A 20,492-nucleotide genomic window follows, 5' to 3' on the forward strand; every position below is an offset into this window, starting at 1 on the left:
CAGCCCATCAGTGCTACCGACATCCCCATCAAGTAAGAATCAGATTCTTCCTACAGGAAGCGAGGCCCAGAGACCTTAAATATTAGCTAAAGGTCACACAGCTGGAAAGTGGCAAAGCCAAGATTTGAACCCGAGCAGGCCGGCTCCGGAGCCCCAGGTGTAAACATTCTGCCCTGCTGCTAACAGCACCCGGGGTTAATGCCTTTCCTCCCAGGAAATAGGCTCTTCCCTGGGGCCCTGCTTGGCCTAATGGACTAGGAACAGATTCCCTCTGAGACAGCGCTGTGTCACCCCGCTGCCCCTGCAAGGCCCACTGTATACAGTGGCTCCTGCCCTTTGCCATGTAGCTTTCCTCTGGGCTCCAAGCCTAAGGAGCAGAACCCTTAAGTAGCATATGAAATTTGGCAGGCGTGGTGCGCTTTTCTGGAGAAAGAGGCCAAAAAGTCCACCAGTATCTCAAAGGTGATGAAGCACTGATCCACGTGGGATTGGAATTTTTTTTCTTTTCTTTTCTTTTTTTTTTTTTTTGAGACAGAGTTTCCCTCTTGTTGCCCAGGTTGGAGTGCAGTGGCGTGATCTCGGCTCACTGCAACCTCCACCTCCCAGGCTCAAGCGATTCTCTTGCCTCAGCCTCCCGAGGAGCTAGGATTACAGGCATGTGCCACCACACCCGGCTAATTTTGTATTTTTAGTAGAGACAGAGTTTCTCCATGTTGGTTAGGCTGGTCCTGAACTCCCAACCTCAGGTGATCTGCCCGCCTTGGCCTCTCAAAGTGCTGGGGTTACAGGCGTGAGCCACCAGGCCCAGCCCGGGATTAGAATTCTTTTACATTGATTCACATTCTTGTTAACTGGGCTCTTCAGTCACTTGTATATGAAAGGCATGTTCCCTGGGTCCTCTGAAATTCATTCATTATACAATAAATATGTATGGGGCAACAGCTGCAATGACAGGGACTTGCTGAGAGCGGAAGAGACGAGAAACACAAAGCCATGCCTGCCTTGGGGAAGCTCACGGCGTCATGGGGGACACTTACAGGTCATTACAAGAAAACCCAGGAAATGCACAATTAGGACTATGAAGGAAGGAGCTACTAATTGGGCCAGAGGAAGGTGACCCAGGAGAGGTGGCATTTCACCTGAGGCTTAAGTAGGAGTTTGCTAGCTGGGAAGGCCTAGGGAAGCCTGGGAGGCCTGACTGGTGTTGTGTGAAGAGTGGGGAACTCGGTGAGGCAGGAACTATGGGAGAAGTGGATAGAAGAGGAAGGGATTGGGGCCTGCCCTTGCAGCTTGCACTCTGCTTGGTAGGCAGGGGTCATGCCCAGTTCCCTTTCCTTCACCCCCGCCATGGACTCCTTGACTCCCAAGACCCAGACTTTAGAGTAGCTACAGACACAGCCCCATAGAATCCTAGTCGAATCCCAGCCCTGGTGCAATGCACTCCAGCGCCACCCCCCATGCCCAAGAGGCCAGGGCTCCAACAGGGAGCAATTCCAGCACACGGGACATTGAGGCAGGGCCACCCTCAAAGGTGAAGAGGTGGGGGCAATTATGAGCAAAGGCTTGAAAGTCAGATCCACTTGGACTGCAGGCTCTGCTCTACCACTCATTAGCTGTAGGACCTGGGCAGAGCATTTAATCTCTCTGGGCCTGTGAGTCCCTATGTGTAAAAGGGAGATGAGCGTGCCTGCCTCCTGAGGTTGTTGTGAGAATGAGATAATGCATGCAAGGGGCCTGGCATGGTGCCTGACACATGGTAAGCACTTAATGAATGCTTGCTATTATATTAATGTGGTTTCATTGTTATTATCTGCAGAAGGAGAGGTGGCCTCTTGAGGACGTGCACGTGCTGCTGATGAGACTCAGGTGTCTCTTGCATCTCATCAGGGAGGCAGCACTGTTCCTTGGGGAACTGAGTGGCCTCAACAGAGCAAAAATGGGGAGCCATGGCCAGGGCTGAGAGGAGCCCTGCGCAGGGTGCGTCAGTCTCCTGAGCTCAGTGGCACTGAGGGAAGGGCACTCCAGACAGGAACAGGAGTTGAAATGCCTGGGTTTGAGACCCAGCTCCATTGCTCAGTGCCCAAGTCATCCACTTGACCTCAGTGTCCTCATCTACAAAATGGGATAGTAGCAATGCCCACATCACAGTGTGGTTTTGAGGGTAGATTTATGACAGTGTATGTGGCATCCACTATTTGTATTCTTCAGTATGATTTCTCTCCATTCCGCTCTGCTCCTTCTGTGTTTGATTTGGATTCCCAAGCACATTTTCCTTCTGCAGAGAGAATGAGCAAGCAGAAGGCCCAGCACAAATGCTTTGGGCCACTTGGCAGTCACAGCTGCCAGCATCAGTTCATAAACTGCTGATCTGGCTGATCAATCAGTAGCTTGCTTGGTTGGTTTCCCAGAGCCTGGTCACCCCTGGGTGAGCTAATGAAATTGAGTCTCTTAACTTGGAAGGCTTGGATCTGTCCAGCTCTGGGAGTGGCCCCTCTGAGAAGCACCCATACAGGAGACCCCCTAGAGCAGCCAGCTGGCTTTTCTCTTGGAGAGAAGAGGAATGAAATGATTTCTGCCCCAGCCCTTGGTCCATGGCCATAGATGCTTATCTATGTGGTGTTCTCTGGGATGGCCTGCTTCAAATTTCAACCCCACTGACCAGTATGACCCATCACTGCCACCTCATGCCTGTGAGTCAAACAGTCTTTTCATTGATTTATTCCCAACAATATTTGCTGAGCACCTACTATGTTCCAGAGAACTTGCCCTCATAGAACTGACAGTCTAATGAGGGCAAAAGACATGATCAGAGATTCTGCGTGGCAGTGCATTGATTTACAGGGGAAAGTCATCTGCTGCTATCTCCTTGGAGATGGAAAGCATTGTTAACTAATGTCTTGGTTGAGAGCAGGGATCTTGGTTATAGTTAACATCTTAGTGGGTAGCTAGGATCTTGGCTGAGAGCTAGCAACCAAATTGACTGCAAACCCCTAAAAGGAGGGCAGGTACTTGAGTTAGTGGCCAGCTGAACAGGAGACTCTGCAGGAGGAGCACGTGGGATGGGGCAGGAGGTCCCCCAGGACAAGGACGCTATTAACTTACATCTGAAGAGTCCTTCCCCAGACCAACACTTGATCTCATCTCCCTCTCCCCATTTGCCCTGGGAGGTGGGCGTTCTCATGGTCTTACACATGAGGAAAGGAGTCTGAGAGCTGAGTGACTTGCTGATGGCTGCTTATCGAGTGCCGTCTCCTACACTGGTGGAGATAGGGGAGGAGTGGGCTTGCAGGGAGGGAAGGAGCATGTGCAGAGGGCACAGGCGCCAAAGGCAAACTTCCCCGCCTCACTTTACTGGCCAGTGCTAAACCTAGCCAGGGCCCCCAGCCACACATTTGGCCTGACCCTGCCGTATCTGGGGCCCAGGCTTATGTCTGTTGTCCTCCCTGAATGTGGCCCCAGAGGTGACGCTGAGGGGGTCTGGGCAGTGCATGCCATGGAAAGGCTAGCTTAGAGCCACCCGCAGGCAGGCACTGAATACAAAAAGCTGGGGTTGCAATGTGTTGAATCAGCATAAACAGTGACACGTGGACTGTGTCTGTCCTGCAAAAATGCCAGTGTGAGGGCGCGTGGAGGCAACCCCCAGGCTGTTGTTTGCAGCATTGGTTCTAACAGTGATATGCTGAAACAACCCAAACTCTACCAACACGGGGGTGGTTAAATAAACTCTGGGCAGCAGTGCTGAGGTGGAAACATCTGTGACAGACGCTACTGTGAGAAAAAAGCAAGTTGTGAAAAATCTATATCGTATGATCCCATAAAACTATACATGTCAGAGGAGCGCACATAGCAAATATCTATGAAATGCATAAAGAAAGGTCTGGAAGGAGAGATAATTCATGGTTCCTGCTGGGGAAAGCAGTGAGGGACACGATCAAAGTGACATTTGCTTTTTTCTATATTTAAGATTTTCCAAAAGTGAAATATGTGAATAAATGTATTCACATATTATATAATTAGAAGTTTAAAATAGAAGGGTTAAAATAGCATAAAAGAAGAGTTCGTGAACTCTTTCACTGAATTCTCACGATAAGCCTCTGCGGCAGGTGTCGCACTATCAGCTCCATCATTTGCTGAGGACACTGAGGCAGAGACAGTGTAAGTGACTTGCCCGCATCACCCAGCCCAGGGACAGCTAGAGGGTGAGCTTGGGCTTTGGGGAGTCTCTGGAGAAGAGACTACCAGCCATATGTCCAGGTGCGCCGACTGGGCTGAAGGAGAGGGTGAGGGGGTGAGGGAGTGAAGACAGACCACTGAGTGGAGATCTGGGGCCCATTTCTTGCCTGATACCTATAGAAGATACTTCTCTCCATTGACCTGGGTGTCAAAAATTTAGATGGCACAGACAACACTTGCACCCCCAGGACGGCCACCAAAGGAACAGGGTCTGGCAGGCATTCGAATCAGAAAGCCTGGCCCAGGATGAAAGGGGGGTAGTGTATGAAAGTGTATTAATGACACACGATTATCTATCAACTTTTTAAAAAGTGGGCCAGGTGCGAAGGTTCACACCGGTAATCCCAGCACTTTGGGAGGCCAAGGTGGGTGGATCGCCTGAGGTCAGGAGTTCGAGACCAGCCTGGCCAACATGATGAAACCCCGTCTGTATTAAAAATACAAAAGTTAGCCGGGCGTGGTGGTGGGCACCTGTAATCCCAGCTACTTGGGAGGCTGAGGGAGGAGAATCGTTTGAACCCGGGAAGTGGAGGTTCCAGTGAGCCAAGATCACACCACTGCACTCCAGCCTGGGCGACAGAGTGAGACTCCATCTCAAAAAAAAAAAAAAAAAGGAACCAGGAGGCAAGGTAAGCATCAATAGCCTGTGGCAGTAAGTGGAATAAAATATTTTGTATGAAAGAGCCATGTGTGGTCATACGAGAAAGGGCATGAGTCCAGTATAATACAGTGCTTAAGAACATAGGCTGGGGAGTCACACAGACCTGGGTTCAAATTTTGGCTCAGACCTCAGATAACTTACTAACAGGTAAGAGTTACTGATCATTGACCACACACCAGGCACTGAGTGCTTTACATATATGAATGCATCCAAAAGTCACAGCCACCTATGAGGGAGGTACTGTTCTTGTCCCCATTTTACAGATAGGGAAACTGAAGCAAAAAGACGTTACATAACTCGGTGAGTCCACACAGCAAGAATGTGGCAGAGAAGGGGCTTTGATACTTACAGTGAATGATAACCTTGTCATTTAGATCACCAGATTTTGAAGCCAGGCTAAATCTGGTGATCTAAATGACAACGTTATCATTTACCGTAAGAGTAAAAACTGGGCCGGGTGCGGTGGCTCACGCCTGTAATCCCAGCACTTTGGAAGGCCGAGGCGGGCGGATCACCAGGTCAGGAGATCGAGACCATCCTGGCTAACATGGGGAAACCCCGTCTCTACTTTAAAAAAAAAAAATACAAAAAATTAGCCAGGCATGGTGGTGCATGCCTGTAGTCCCAGCTACTCGAGAGGCTGAGGCAGGAGAATGGCGTGAACCCAGGAGGCGGAGCTTGCAGTGAGCCGAGATCGAGCCACCGCTCTCCAGCCTGGGCAACAGAGCGAGACTCCGTTTCAAAAAAAAAAAAGAGTAAAAGCCGTCATTGATTGAGAATTGCCATGTGCCAAGTGTGAGGAGGCTGATTTCCCTTCATTTGTTACCCTATTCATCCATTACAACAGCCTGTGAGACAGGCAGGTTAGCCCCATTTTAAAGATGAGGCCAGTGAGGCACAGAGCAGTCAAGTCATTTTGCCCAAGGTCACAGAATGGTAAGAGGAGCAGCGAGGCCTTGAATGTGACTTGGTGGGGGGCACTGGCCAGCTGCAGAGCCCCCTCCCCACCCCACACCCCTACTGGCCGTGCCAGTGCCTCTTCCTGGCTCTGCTCTGAAGAACCAAGTCCTGGATATGGAAGCAGAAGTTCCTTTCTGCCCCCAGGCAGGTGTGGAGCTGCCTCTGCCTCCCCTCCCTCAGTCCCCCACCCCAGGGCTTCTCCACCTCCTCCTGTCAGGTTTGAGCAGGGTGTGGGTTGGGGGATGAGCTCCTCAGGAATGAGACAGGCAGGCCTCAGGAGGGGGTCTGCACACTCTCCCCTGAAGGAGCAATCACTGATTAGTCCACCCACTCCAGCCCAGAGGAATCCACGCCACTTCCAGGTTGTCTGGGTGAGGCGTCGGGGAGGCCTCAGGGGAGGCATTGGGACTGTTTCAGTGGCAGAGGGTGGGAGACCTAATAGAGCAGGTTCTCACTGGCTCCTTCAGCCTCACGTAATGCACTGCGGGAAATGGGCCTCAAGCTGTGAATGGAATGAAGATAAGTCTAAAAGTCATGCCTCAGCCTTGGATTTGTGTGGCCATTTTTACTTTTCGAAGTGTTTTTCTAATTGTGAGGAAGGTAGGGCATATATTGCCATCCCCACTAGAAAAGCAGGGTGAGAGGTTGGGGTAGACGGGAGTATTTTTCTTAAATCCCTTGGACGCTGTGGGTCTGGCCCAGGCTGGTCATGGTATGTGTGTGTGCGCGCAGGCGTGTGGGTATGTGTGTGCCTGTATATATATGTGTGTATGTGTGTATGTATGTGTATGTGTGCGCATGTGTATATATGTGTATGAGTGTGCGTATATGTGTGTGTCTATGTGCATATATGTGTGTAGGTGTGTGCATGTGTGTGAATGTATACGTATATGTGTATGTGGGTATATGTGTGTATATGTGTCCATGTGAGTGTATGCATCTGCATGTGTGTATATGTGCGTGTGTGTGTATGTGTGTGTATGTGAGTGTATGTGTATGTGTGCATGTGCATGTGTGTATATGTGCATGTATGTGTGTATATGTGTGCATGTGTGTATGAGTGTATGCATGTGTACATATGTGCGTGTGTGTATATGTATGCATGTGTACATATGTGCGCGTGTGTATATGTATGCATGTGTGTGCGCATGTGTATATGTGCGTGTGCATGTGTGTTTATGTGTGCATGTGAGTGCATGTGGGTATGTGTGCACATGAGTGTGCATGAGTGTATGTGTGTATGTGAATGTGTATATGTGTGCATATGTGTATGTGTGTGCACGTGTGTATATATGCATGTGTGTATGTGCATGTGAGCGTATGTGTGTATATGTAAGTGTATGTGCATATGTGTGTCTATGTGTGCATATGTGTATATGTGAGTATATGGGTGTATGTGCATGTGTGTATATGTGCGTGTATATGTGTATTTGTGTGCATGTGAGTGTGTGTGCATGTGTGTATATGTGCGTGTGTATGTGTGGGCATGTGAATGTGTGTATATGTGTGAGTGCATGTGTGTATATGTGTGTCTGTGTGCATGTGTGTGTATGTGCATGTGTGTGTCTGAGTGAATGTGTGTGCGTGTGTATGTGTGTGCCTGTGTGCTTATGACTGTGTATGTGCATGTGTGTTTCTGAGTGAATGTGTGTGCGTGTGTATGTGTGTGCTTGTGTGCTTATGACTGTGTATGTGCATGTGTGTATACGTGCACGCATGTGTGTGAGTGTGTGTGCATGTTCATATGTGTATATGTACGTGTGTATGTGTATATGTGTGCATGAGTGTATGTGTGTATGTGCATGTATATATGTGTGCATATGTGTATGTGCACTTGTATATATGTGCATGTGTATGTGCATGTGAGTGTATGTGTGTATATGTGAGTGTATGTGCATGTGTGCATATGTGCGTGTGTAAGTCTGTGTGCATGAGTGTGTATATGTGAGTGTATATGCATGTGTGTATATATGCGTGTATTTGTGTGCATGTAAGTGTATGTGTGTGCCTGTGTGTATATGTGCGTTTGTGTGTGTGTGCATGTGAATGTGTGTATATGTGTATGTGTGTGTCTGTGTGCATGTGAGTTTGTGTATGTGCATGTATGTATATGTGCATGTGTATGTGTGTCTATGTGTGCATGTGAGTGTATGTATGTGCATGTGTATATGTGCATGTGTATGTGTGTGTCTGTGTGCATGAGTGCATGTGTGTGCATGTGTGTATATGTATGAGTGTGTATGTGCATGTGTGTATGTGCATGTGTATATGTGCATGTGTATGTGTGTGCATGTGAGTGTGTGTGTATATATGCATGTGTATCTGTGAGTGCATGTGTGTGTGCATGTCTATATGTGCATGTGTATGTGTGCATGTGAGTCCGTGTGTGTGCATGCATGTATATGTGTATGTGTGTATGTGTGCATGTGTGTGTGTGTGCATGTGGGTATATGTGTGTATATGAGTGTGTATGTATGTGTATGTGTTTGTGCATGTGGCTATGTGTGTATATGTGAGTTTATGTGAGTGTATGTATATGGATGTGCATGTGTGTATATGCGTGAATGTGAAAGTGTGTGTGTGTCTTTCTGGACGTGCTGTCTTGGCTTCAGCGCATGCTCAGCTTCAGCAGCAGCTGCCTCAGGCAGGTCCCTGCCAGCTCTGAGGGCTCCAGGTCTCAGCCCTGCTTTCCTTCCAGAGGCTGAGGACAGATAGCTGTGTGTCTCTCCATAGTCAGTGGTCAACATTGGAACTGGAGGTCCAGCATCCCTACTGAGCATCTTCCTATCCCAGGTCTGCTCATCCAAATGCCATTAGGCTTGCAGCATCCAGTACTGACCATGCACAGTCTCCCTGCCCCCACCCACCCTGGCTCTGGGACACTGCAGTGACCTCCTAACTGGTCTCCCAGCCTCTGGTCTGTCCACTCAGCTTCTCACTAATCTTCCTTAAAGCATGACAACTGTGATGTTTCTTAGCAACTGTCAGTGGCTCCCAAGGTCCTCAAATTGGCCAGACTGGGCAGGAAGTGAAGAGGTCTATTCCCACTGGGCCCATCACCTAATTTCTAATGTCCTATGCCTCATTCCTTCCCGAGGACTCTGGGACTTGGGCTCCTGATTTAGGGGGCTCAGAGACCTTAGCTTCCCCAAGGAAGGACCAACTCTGAGACGGGGCAACCTGCTCCAAGTCCCATGGGCCCTGGAGTCTCAGCTGCGGCTAGAAGCCAGCTGCAGGCATGTGCCCCCACCTTATTCCCTGCCCCATCACGCCAGCCCGGCCCGACCCTCATGCTTCTTGTGCGACTTTCCATGAGTTTCTACAGAAAAGCACCCAAAGAGAGGGCACTAGGGGGAATAGGAGGATTCGGCCACTCTGAGGTCAGGGCTGTTCAGCTGGCTCACCCACTTCTACTGGCATATTTGGGTTCTGGCATCCAGTGAGGGATATGGGGTAGGGGTGAGACCAAAAACCCAAGGCTCCCTGAGAATGTACTAAGGCTGACATGGGTGAGGCCTAGGAGGGGCCCGTTCCTCAAAGCTGGACCAGAGCCCTAAGAAGCCTCGCCTGCCACCCCCTCAGGTGCTGCCCCTTCTACTGGGCGGCCCTGCCCTCAAAGATGGCAGAATCTCAAGGGAGGGGCTGATGTTTCTGGGAGAGAAACTGTATTCTCAAAGCTGGATTCTCACAGCGCTTCCAAAGCTCAGTTGAGGGGAGGGTCCCCCTGGGGGTCTGGGGCCTCCTCCTACACTTCTCTTCACCCTACTCTCACACAGTCTCCTTGAGGCGGCACACGTGGCAGGGACGCCTGCATGCAGTGTGCTGTGTGCAGCTCTGCTCAGCTGCAGGGCTGGGAGTGGCCCCCACTATGCTGAGAATTCCCCAAAGGCTACGGTGGGAGAGGGCAGGATGGGCAGACGAGAGACCGGGGGTGCTGGGTGCCAGTTATGGGATAGGCTGGAGCTAGGGGACCACAGAGTCCGCAGGCCTGAGGGTCAGGACGAGGTCAGCATGTTTCTGAGTTCGAGCTAATGGGAGGGGAAGGGGATTTAGTTATAGGGCTGGGCATCTGAGGGCCTTCGTCCACCTGAAACTGAGAGGAGGTCAGGGGAACGAGTCTTGAAGCCCCTCTCATCAACATTCCCCCACCCCATGGGCCCCAGGGGAGCTGCAGATGAACACGGGCAGGGGATGGAGCCAGGGGAACTGGTCCCATGCTCTCCATTGTTGTTTCTATAATCTGCAGGATGATCCCAACCAGGGCCTTTTGGAGTGTTGATCTCCTAATGAGATAATTGGCACTGCAGTTCCCCCTCCCCTGTGACTCACAGAAGACTGATGGGCAGTGCTGAATTCAACCACACAGACTGTGCGTTCTCTGCCTTGCTCTGATTGTACCTCCGTGGGCCTGGCCCTGCCCCCTGCCACACCTCTTGGGGATCTGTTCATGCCACAAACATCTCCTGGGTATCTACTATGTACCAGGCCCTGTTCTGGGCACTGGGGCTGCAGTGATGAACAAGCCAGACTACAATCCCTGTCCTTAAGGAACTTAGATTCTGCTGGAGGGAGACAGACAATGAGACAGACAGATCAGAAAAATACATAGTGTGTCAGAATGAGATGCGCTACAGAGAGAGAGAAATAGGGTAGGCAGGAAGAGGGAGGGACAGAGCTGCACACACTTGAAGGATGGAAGAGAGGGCTGTGAGCAGACCCTAAGAACAGACAGAGGTAGGTGCAGAGACCCTGGGTTTGGAGACAGCCTGCCATGCTCACGCAACACGTGGCTACAGCAGAGGGGAGTGGGGAGGTCAGAGAGCTTGCAGGCTGTGGGAAGCGATTGCGGGATGCTCAACGGAGGACCGAGGGGACCTAACAACTCCAGCTGCTGTGCTGCGCACGGACGCGGGGCACAGGGGCAGCCTGCAGGAGGCCATGGCAACAATCAGTCCAGGCTGGAGGCTATGGGGGCTGGGAGAAGGAGTAGCCATGAGGGCAGAGATAAGTTGTCAGACTCTGGATAGGAGTGGGGGTACAGCATTGATGTGGGGAGTGATGTAGGGGGTGAGGAGAGGGGAGGAGTGGAAGGTGTCACCAAGGCATTTGTCCTGAGTGACAGGAAGATGGGGGAAGGCTTTGGGAAAAGCAGGCATCCAGGGGAAGGGGCAGGAGCTTGGTTTTGTACATGTGAAGTCCGAGGTGCCTATGAGACTTCCTCATGCAGACCCTCACTAGGCAACTGGAAATTCTAGTCTAGAATCCAAGAGACAGATCCAGGCTAGAGATGTAAATGTTAGAGTAATCATCATAAAATATCGCATTCAAAGCTTTGAGGCTGCCTGAGACCCTGAGGGAGCAGGGTAGAAAGCGAAGAGTCGGCCTTTTGCAGGATCAAGAATGCTGTAGAAAGGCCTGGGCGGGTGGTGGCCTGGACACCAAGGGAAGAAGATGCTTTGGGGCGGGTGGGAGAAGTAAGGAACCGTTGTATCCAATACTTCTGGGAGTCCAGCAAGATGAGGACTGAGACTGGGTCCCGGATTTAGCTACACGGAGGTCCCTGTGACCTGGATGAGAGTGTGTTTAAGAGGCTCAAGAAAGAATGGACGGGCGCCGTGGCTCACGCCTGTTATCCCAGCACTTTGGGAGGCCGAGGCGGGCAGATCATCTGAGGTCAGGAGTTCAAGACCAGCCTGGCCAACATGGCAAGACCCCATCCCTACTAAAAATACAAAAAAAAATAGCCAGGCATGGTGGTGCATGCCTGTAGTCCCAGCTACTCAGGAGGCTGAGGCAGGAGAATCGCTTGAACCCAGGAGGCAGAGGTTGCAGTGAGTGGAAATCATGCCACTGCACTCCAGCCTGGGTGACACAGCGAGACTCCGTCTCAAAAAAAAAAAAAAAAAAGAGAGAGAGAGAGAGAATGGGAGGGAAAGGAATTGTGAGGAGAGTAGGGAAGAAGGAGAGAGGGAGGAGAGCCACTGGAGAAAGTGAGTGGAGGTTCTCTTAAAAGGAATTTTGCTGTATATGGGGAGCAGGGAATGGGGCAGGAGTGAGAAGGGGGATGTGGGTCAAGAGTGTTTTGTGGGTTATTTTCAGGTGGGAGAAATTACAGCATGTTCCTATGTTAATGGGACTACTACATTAGAGAGGGCAATACTGATTACTGACGGAGAGAGAGAGAGAGGAAGATTCCTGGAGAGAACTCCTCAGCCTCTCCCCAATTCCAAGCCAGTAGAACCACAGAAGGTGTCTTCTTTGAAGGGAACCACAGGGGCACTGGAAATGGCACCAGGCTGGGCACAGGACACCTGGGTCCTGGTCCTCAATCTGCCTGTTACTGGCCATAAGACTCTGTGCCAGCACAGGCATGGTGACTCACGCCTGTAATCCCAGCACTTTGGGAGGCTGAGGTGGGCGGATCACGAGGTCAGGAGATCGAGACCATCCTGGCTAACACAGTGAAAGCTCGTCTCTACTAAAAATACAAAAAATTAGCAGGGCATGGTGGTGGGCACCTGTAGTCCCAGCTACTCGGGAGACTGAGGCAGGACAATGGCGTGAACCCGGGAGGTGGAGCTTGCAGTCAGCCAAGATCGCGCCACTGCACTCCAGCCTGGGCGACAAGAGTGAGACTCTGTCTCAAAAAAAAAAAGACTCTGTGCCAGCCCCTTAACACCCAGGGCTTTGGATGTGGAAAGCAAGTCTTTCAGCCTCAGGGCTGCCTGCCCCCACTCCCTGGCCAGACTGTGGTTGAGATGCGGGGAGGTAACAGGTGTGAAAGTGCTTTGTAAAACATAAAGGGTGGAACAGAGGATGGGGACTATTGTTATTATTCTAATAACACTACGGCTTATCCAACAAATTTAAGGGATTACCATTCACCCAGCCCTACTTGCATGCATGGCTTCCTCGGGTGGTTCACACACTGGCTGTAACCTGATCCACGGGAAGCCAAGTAAACTCCCCGGCCGGCCCCCCATGGGTGCTCACTGCCTCCAACATCACCAGCCTGTCTGCCCTGGCTTGACCCCTCTTCTGTCCCCTGCAAATGCCTCCCTCTAGGGCCTCCAGGCGCTGTTGCCCGGACTAGCTCTCCTGAATGTGGCCCTCCTTTTTCTCTCCTAGTCCGATTCCCCACCACATCCTTTGAAACCTTTCTTTAGGAAGTATTGCCTGGAGGGAAGAGCATGGTGTGGGGTCTGAGAAAAGTTAGTGTCTTCTGGTGACCAGGCTCCCAGTTTGCCCAGGATTTAGGGGCTCCTCAAGAAGTGGGGCTTTCAGTGCTGAAACTGGGAAAGTCCTAGGTAGCCTGGGATAAGCTGACACTTTAGTCTTGATCAAGACCACATTGAGCCATTATCTTGCCGGGAAACCATGGACAAATCATTCCATTTCTCTGGAGTTCAGTTTTCTCATCTAGATCTCAGCCCTCCAGTTCCAAGCCTGGAGGTCATTTATTCATTCTACAATACTGGCTGTGTGCTACTCTGCACCACGCACTGCACTCTCCCTGCTGACCAGGCATCTGGGCAGCCGCGCTGCACATCACACACAGTAGGTGCTCTATAAACACCTGAGGAAAGGACGCATGAATGAACCTGCCACACCCTCACTCAGGCTTGATCCCCCTGCAAAGCCCCCAAAACCTCTGCTCACAGCTCTCTCCCCATCCCTTCCCCCATTTCAGCCCCCTCAGCCTGTCGCCCACAAGCCTCCGGAACCTGGACTAAGCTGCAACTCTGGCCACTTGAATTGAGCTGAACGTTCCAGCGAGGGAGGGGAGAGTCTGGTTACTGCTTCCATTGTCAATAAATGTTGACCTTGAATGCCTTTCCGAGAGGATGTCACCAGCACAAGCTTGCCCAACTGGGTGGGTCCTAAAACACGATTGCATTCGGGTGCGTGGGGCCCACCTGAGCAGAAGGCCTGTGTTGGGCAGCTCCAGGCAGGTGTCTGTCCATGGTCCTCTCTTGCCTCCTGGGCATCTGCTTCCAGCCACTCCCCACTTAGCCTCAGACCCCAAGGGGGACTCACATCTGTGTGACTTTGGGCATGTTATTTGATATCTCTGAGCTTCAGTTTCCCCATATTAATTAATTTATTATTATTATTATTTTTGAGACGGAGTCTCGCTCTGTTGCCCAGGCTAGAGTGTAGTGGCGCGATCTCGGCTCACTGCAAACTCCGCCTCCCGGGTTCACACCATTCTCCTGCCTCAGCCTCCCGAGTAGCTGGACGACAGGCGCCCGCCACCACGCCCAGCTAATTTTTTTTTCGTATTTTTAGTAAAGACGGGGTTTCACCATGTTAGCCAGGATGGTCTCGATCTCCTGACCTCATGATCTGCCCTCCTCAGCCTTCCAAAGTGCTTGGATTACAGGCGTGAACCACCATGACCAGCCTCCCCATCTTAATTTATTAATAGTAGAACCTATCTTATAGACTTAAGATGACGATTAAATGCTATGGAGAGCTGGCTGAGGGGAAGCAAGTGTTCAATAAATATTAGCTGTTACTGTTATCCTAACCATAATCATCATCATCAACATTCTCAGTTTCGTGAGAGCAGCAAAGAACGTGCTCAATCTAACAGTCTCTCTCTCAGGGTACCTGGAATCTCCCTGGCTCCAAGAAGCCTTCCCCAATTGCCCCTAGGAGGGTAACTACTAACTTGGTCCACATGGCCAGGACACCCCCACTCTCCTGCCCCCCGCAAGCACCTGTGCCCCTCCCCTGGAGGAAGGGATGCCTCTTCCCAGCTCTGCCTCTGTCTACAGCTTCCATCCTGCTGTTACAATCTTCCCTCCTGCCCAGGTCAGCCGATCTGTCCTGGAAACCAGGTAGAATTCCCCAAACAAACAAAAAAACAAACAAACGCAGCACCGAGCCTAGCCCTACCCGCAGGTGCTCCCGAGGATCCAGGGAGGAGGGCTGTGAGGAAGATGGGAGGAGAAGGGGACTGGGGTGATGGTCAGGATGCTGGGAAGGAGGCTGCCAAGGAGCCAGACCACACTCACCAATGTAAACACACCCGCTCCCAGTGCTGCATAGACTGCATGGAGCCAGGGCACCTGCGGCAGAGGAAAAATGGGCTTAGGGACGACAAGAAGGGGCAGCAGTCAGAGGGGCAGGGAGGAGGGCTCGGTCTAGAGAATGGAGGACATGGGGTAGCCCTGCCCAGCGCTCCCCAAGGAGCCCCAGGACTGACGGTGGCCCCTGATTCTTTGTGTGCCCAGGGTGGGTGAAGTGAGGCCCAGGATAAGAGCGATCCTGGTGGGACTGGTGGGAGAACTCCCCCGAGCCTGGTCGTTCTTCCTGCAGCACACAGCCCTAGGCGCAGGGCAGATGAAGATGACTCTCGGTGGGCCCTGTCCTCCCTCTAGCCTGGGACTGCTTGAGGCTGCTCCCGCCTCCCAGAGTGCGTTCATCCCTGTCCAGCATAGGATCTGTCTGTCCTTGTGTCAGGGCACTCCTGGGCTCTGCCTTGGAGGCAAGGAACTCAGGTAGAAGGGGACAAAGACTTGACCTCAGGGGTGTATGTGTGGGGCATCTGGAGTCTCTGCCAGCTGTGCATGGTGCGCTTGCCTGCACAGGCTGGAACAGCACCTCCCCACCCTCTGCCCCCTGGTCTTCCTCCAGGTCTGGAGCAGCCAGCTGTGGGGGAACTCTGCTGGAAGCACCACACTAGGGCCCTCCATGGGGCCCTCCTCCGGAAGACTCGGAAACAAAGCCATCCCATCAACCAGACCTGGGTCAATAAAGGGTTCTTTGAAGTTCTGTGGCCCCTTCCTGTAACACTCCTCCCCATCCTAGACACACAGAGGGCCCCCAGGCCAGCTCTGGCCCCTCCCTTCGTCAACAGGATCCTGGGAAGAGCCAAGGAAATGCCAGCACCAATCCTGACGTCCTGGACTGGACGCCAAGTGCCCGGAGGCTGGGGCTGGGCAGGATGGAGGTAGGGAGGGGAAAGTGAGGACTACTGCTCGCAGCCCTGCTAGAAAAGGGCAGTGGGGGACCGTGTACCATGTGTGGCTATGGGGGTGAGGGGTATAAGCACTGGGCCCCCAGCAGCGGTCCAACAGCTCATCTCTTGGGTTCCCAGGATTCAGATCTCAAGGCCTTCCTGCGATGACCCCAATCTGCCCCTTCTCCACATGCAGGGGCCTGGGTGCCTGCAGTCTCAGCTGGATTCTCCAGGGCAGGCTGGACACCTCTAAAAGAGCTAAGACTTGGCCGCCAGCTGGTGGATGCTCTAAGGCCGTGGGTATACTCCGAGCCCCACTGCCCCACCTCCCGCCTGCCTGGCCAGCTAGATTCTGCCTCTTTGGACTTGGCTGATCCCCCAGGAGCCCCCAGAAGACCCTTCCTCAAGGCCCCTCTGGGTCGGGTGGGCCTCATGGAGCCCCAGTACTCCCTTCCCTGCCCAGGGTTTAAATGCTCCACACCCTACCCTCAATCTCACCTCCACCCCACAGAGGAGGACGGGAAAAGTGAAGCCGGATGTGGCTTGTGGAGCCAGGCAGGTACCCAGGCCTGACAAGAAAAGCATCCTTGTTTGCTTACACTGCCAGCACGCCTGTGGCAGGTGCCAGGAGGGGCCGCACAGGATGGCAGGCTGTGGGGCCCTGGCTCCTGGCCTTCCCTGGCGGGCAGGGGAGGGAACGGCACCTTGGGCCAGTGGGGCCCCTCCCTCCCCGTGGGGCCTGCTGGGGGTGCTGGGGGACCCAGAGACTCACATATTGGAAGGGCAGGAGTATGGCCAGGATGAGTCCGCTGAAGAAAAGAGTCATGAGAAGCACAAAGAGCACTCCCTGGCAGGAGGTGAAGTCGAACTGTGGGGACAGGATGGGGTTAGCTGCAGGAGCGGCCTGACCTTCCTGGGGCCCCAACTACAGGCTGAGCCCATACAGCAGGCCACAGTCTTGTGCTCACCCCAAGAACCTGGCATTCCTTCCCCTCCTCCTCACCAGGTGGCCTCCCCAAACCCAACTCACCCCCTTTACTTCTCTCCCCAGCCCTGGGTCCGAGCTCTGAGCCCCCCACCCCATCTGCCTTCCCCTGCTCAGCCTCAGGCCGGGGGTCCCTGCCTGCAGGCCCCAGAGCTGACCTTGGTCTGGAAGCTGAAGACGGTGACTGAGAGGCAGACAAGGGCCGTGATGCCCAGGCACAGCAGCACGGAGGTGGTGTTGTAGTAGCTGAGGACCATCAGGCCGAGGGGTCAGCTCTCAGGAAGGGCATCTGGTCTCCCCCACCCTCCTAGCAGGCCCCTCTCTTCTGCCAAGACCTGGTCTTGGGATCCCTGGCCCCAATCTGGTGCCCTTTCTCCAGATCCCTCTGTCTGCCTCCCCAGCCTTTCTGCTGGGCCCTGCCCCTCCCAACAGGCTTAGACTCAAAATCAAATTAGAAGGATCTTGATGAGGTGGGAGTGCGAGTGGGGAAGGGTTTGTGCTGGGCCCGGAGGTGGTTTACAAGTAACTGCAGATCATGAGTCTGGGGGCTTGTAAGCTACTGTTTGGGAGGAGCCACCTTGCTCCCCACCCCCTATCCACCGGGCCAGGTCTTGGGGTCACTGTCCAGCTGAGTGCTCAAGGAGAGGACCCTAGGCCAAAGCCTCCTGCATGCCTGAGCCCCCGGGCCCATCCACATGCTCCCAGGAAGGATGGTGTGTGGGGCAGCTCCCCTCGGGTGTGGCTGGTGCCTGGCTCCAAGCCTGGCCTACGGTCCTTCTCTCCTTCCACCTGTTCCCTTTACCTGGACAGCATCCCAGTGAGGTAGGCCATGGACAGGGTCTGAAAGGAGAAGCGGGGTAAAGGAATGTTCCAAACTCAGATGCGGGGGCCCAGGCACCCTCGAGGTCCAGCTCAGGTCTCCACCCCTTGCAGGTACCCCTCAACTCTTTGTCTATGTCACCCCCACACACACTGACTTTCGGGAGTCAGGCCTGGCTAAGGAGTGTCCCTACTGCCAGCTTCAGTCTCTGTGCCAGCTGTCCCTTCCTTTCTTCTGCAGCCCTGCTCCCCACTTCTAAGACCCTCCACTCTTCTTCATTACCATAGCTCTAGGATGCCTCAAGCAAACCCCTTAAAAAAATTCACAGTGAAAAAAGACAGTGGATGGGGAACGGGCAAGATTAAGCCCAGTTGGAAAGAGAAGATGGAATGTGTTTGCGGAAGAAGTGGGGTGAAAACACCCCTGCCCCGCCAGGGACCTCACATTGGACATCTCCAGCCCAGTCTTCCTGGTCCTCAATCCACCCTGCTTCCCTTCTTCCTCCATCCCCACTCAGTGTCTGTCCTCAGCACACCCTGGATCACTTACAAAGACGGTCAGGAGAATCAGGTTCCAGGGGAAATGCCTCCTGCAAGGCAAGCCACAGAGTTCAGGAGAGAGTAGGGGGTGGGGGCAGTGGACCCAAGCTGTGTCACTGCTGCAGGGAGGGGGTCTCTGACCAACCCCCTCCACACTCCTCAGAGCCTCTTCCTTCAGCCACATCCCCATTTGCTCCCTTCTCCATCCCCCTTCTCCCTACCTCAGAGGTACCAGGTAAAGGAGGGAGGGGCCGCCTGCTCGATAGAGGCCCAGAGAGGGATGGGGCCCTCTCAGGGCTGCACAGCTCACTGGTGGCAGGCAGGGCTGGGGCCAGAACTGTCATGATCCTGCTCATATTCCCACAAGTTCCTCCTCAAGCCATTAGCATACCTGGGTCCAGAACAGCAAGCCAGGGTCAGGTAGGTTGCAAAGAACACAGCACTGTGAGAGACGGATGGATAGGTGAGTCAGCCAGCCTCTCCTGGGTCCCTCCCCCGAGACCCCCTGCTTATGCCACTCTCTGCCACCCCCACCCACAGGGCAGCCAGGCGGGACAGGATGGGGAGGCCACAGTCATCCTAGAACGTGGCAGTGGGCAGGGTGGCGGTCCAGTTCCAAAAGAGAGCAAAAGGATGGGATGAGCCTGCTTCTAGAAACGGAATCTTGGGTCACATGAGACAGCTGTTCCTGACCACCCAATCCAAAGTGGCCTCCCCAGACACTATCTTGCTATTTTAAAAGCCATATACAGCATTTTCCATGTGCTAGGCAGTTTTAAGTGTTTTATGAGTATCAACGAATGCAATCCTCATATCTTTACTTTACTGCTGAGGCACGGGGAGGTCAGGCGACTTGTCCAAGGCCATCCAGCTACCACGCTGCAAAAGCAGGATGAGAACCCAGGCACTCTGGCTCCAGAGTCCCTGCTCATAACCACTGCCCCACACTGCCCCACACAGGCCCTTCTCAGCCCTTATCATTACCTGGAGTGATCTTGTTAGTTACTTTACTGTTGGTCTAGCCTATTAAATTGTAAACTCAGCAAGGGTAGGGCCCTTGTCTGTCCTGTCAGCACCTGGCACAAGCAGGAAGTGGCACCTGTCAGGTGAATTTTTATATCAGGTGGCCACGTCCAGTGGGAGGCTGGCAGGCAGCTTGAGGGCAATCCAGAGAGAGCGATGGAGGATTGAGGATTTTCTGAATAGTGGAGGCAGAGACCAGTCCAGGAGGTGGGAGATGATGGCTGGGGACGCAAGGGTGGAGCTTGCCCATGCCTACCTAGGTTAGCGGTGCCACCAATGCATAGTTTCCAACCCCCAGTGGACCTTCAACATGGCACTGCCATCATTTCCCCACCTCCTTCCTCGGTTCTCTCACCCATCACCCACAATTTCAAGCTTCCTCCTCCATCCACAAACTTCCCAGGCCCCCTCACTCTTCCCGCACAGTCTGCCTCCGGTGCTCCAGAGAGACTGGAAATGAGATGAGCTCCCTTGGATCCCTGCCTGCCACCTGCAAATTTGTGTGGTGCTACTTGCCCTCCTGTCCCTCCTCCAGCCGCAGGCCAATCCTCCCACCCCCTTAATTGCCCGTGGATCTCCATGACTTAAACCTTGCCACTGGTACCTCTCCTCCCCCACAAGCCTCCTCAGCTGTTTTCCGTCTTTAAACAACATCTTCCCTGGCTCCAGCTACTGCCACTTCATCCTCTCTTGCAGCCACGCATCTTGAAAAAGTGGTCTCCATTCACCACGCCCCCTCCTCCATCTTCCCAGCCCAACAAACAGTCTCGGCACTACTCAATAGGAGCTGGCTCTGCCACATCACAGGACCTTATTGAGTGCAGTGGATACTTGTCAGTCCTTATCTTGCCTGGCTTCTCAACATCTGGTCACTATCATTGTTTCCCTGGTTCCACATGACCCCTGGGTCCCTCCTACCTCCCTCACCATTCCTCGGTCCCTCCAGGGTCTCTCTCAGTCTGCCTGGTTCCCTCGATGTGGGGTCCTCTCCAGCTCTTCCCCCACGCTCTTCCTAGGTGGGCTCACTCATCCACATGACTTGCTCACCCATATTTCTGATCTATATTTTCCTTTTCAACCCTAGACTCGAATTTCCAACTGCCTACTGGGCAGACATGACTATTCAGACACAAGTAATATTCAACAGGTTAGAAGGGAGCTCCCTGTCTCCCCTGCTCCGTCTCCTGCATTCCCTCCTGCAGAGGATGTCATGCATCCTCCAAGTCACCCAATCAGAGACTTCAGCATCATCCTTAACTCTCACTCTGCTACGCCCAATTAACCACCTGGACTTGTTGATCTTC

At 53.0% G+C, this 20,492-nt stretch overlaps 1 protein-coding gene across 1 annotated transcript in view; it reads right to left on the reverse strand.

Moving 5' to 3' along the window:
* The window catches only part of FAIM2 (Fas apoptotic inhibitory molecule 2), a 35,803-nt gene that overhangs the window by 4,256 nt on the left and 11,055 nt on the right, over positions 1 to 20,492 (reverse strand). Inside the window, exons 6-11 of the mRNA XM_054445552.2 lie at positions 18,557 to 18,607; positions 18,176 to 18,215; positions 17,609 to 17,646; positions 16,965 to 17,052; positions 16,594 to 16,689; positions 14,875 to 14,928 (exon numbers count right to left, since the gene is read on the reverse strand). Coding sequence (XP_054301527.1) covers positions 14,875 to 14,928; positions 16,594 to 16,689; positions 16,965 to 17,052; positions 17,609 to 17,646; positions 18,176 to 18,215; positions 18,557 to 18,607 — 367 coding nt within the window. The remainder of the gene's footprint in view (positions 1 to 14,874; positions 14,929 to 16,593; positions 16,690 to 16,964; positions 17,053 to 17,608; positions 17,647 to 18,175; positions 18,216 to 18,556; positions 18,608 to 20,492) is intronic.

This window comes from Pongo pygmaeus, chromosome 10 (genome assembly GCF_028885625.2).
Source record: "Pongo pygmaeus isolate AG05252 chromosome 10, NHGRI_mPonPyg2-v2.0_pri, whole genome shotgun sequence".
Lineage (NCBI taxonomy): Eukaryota > Metazoa > Chordata > Mammalia > Primates > Hominidae > Pongo > Pongo pygmaeus.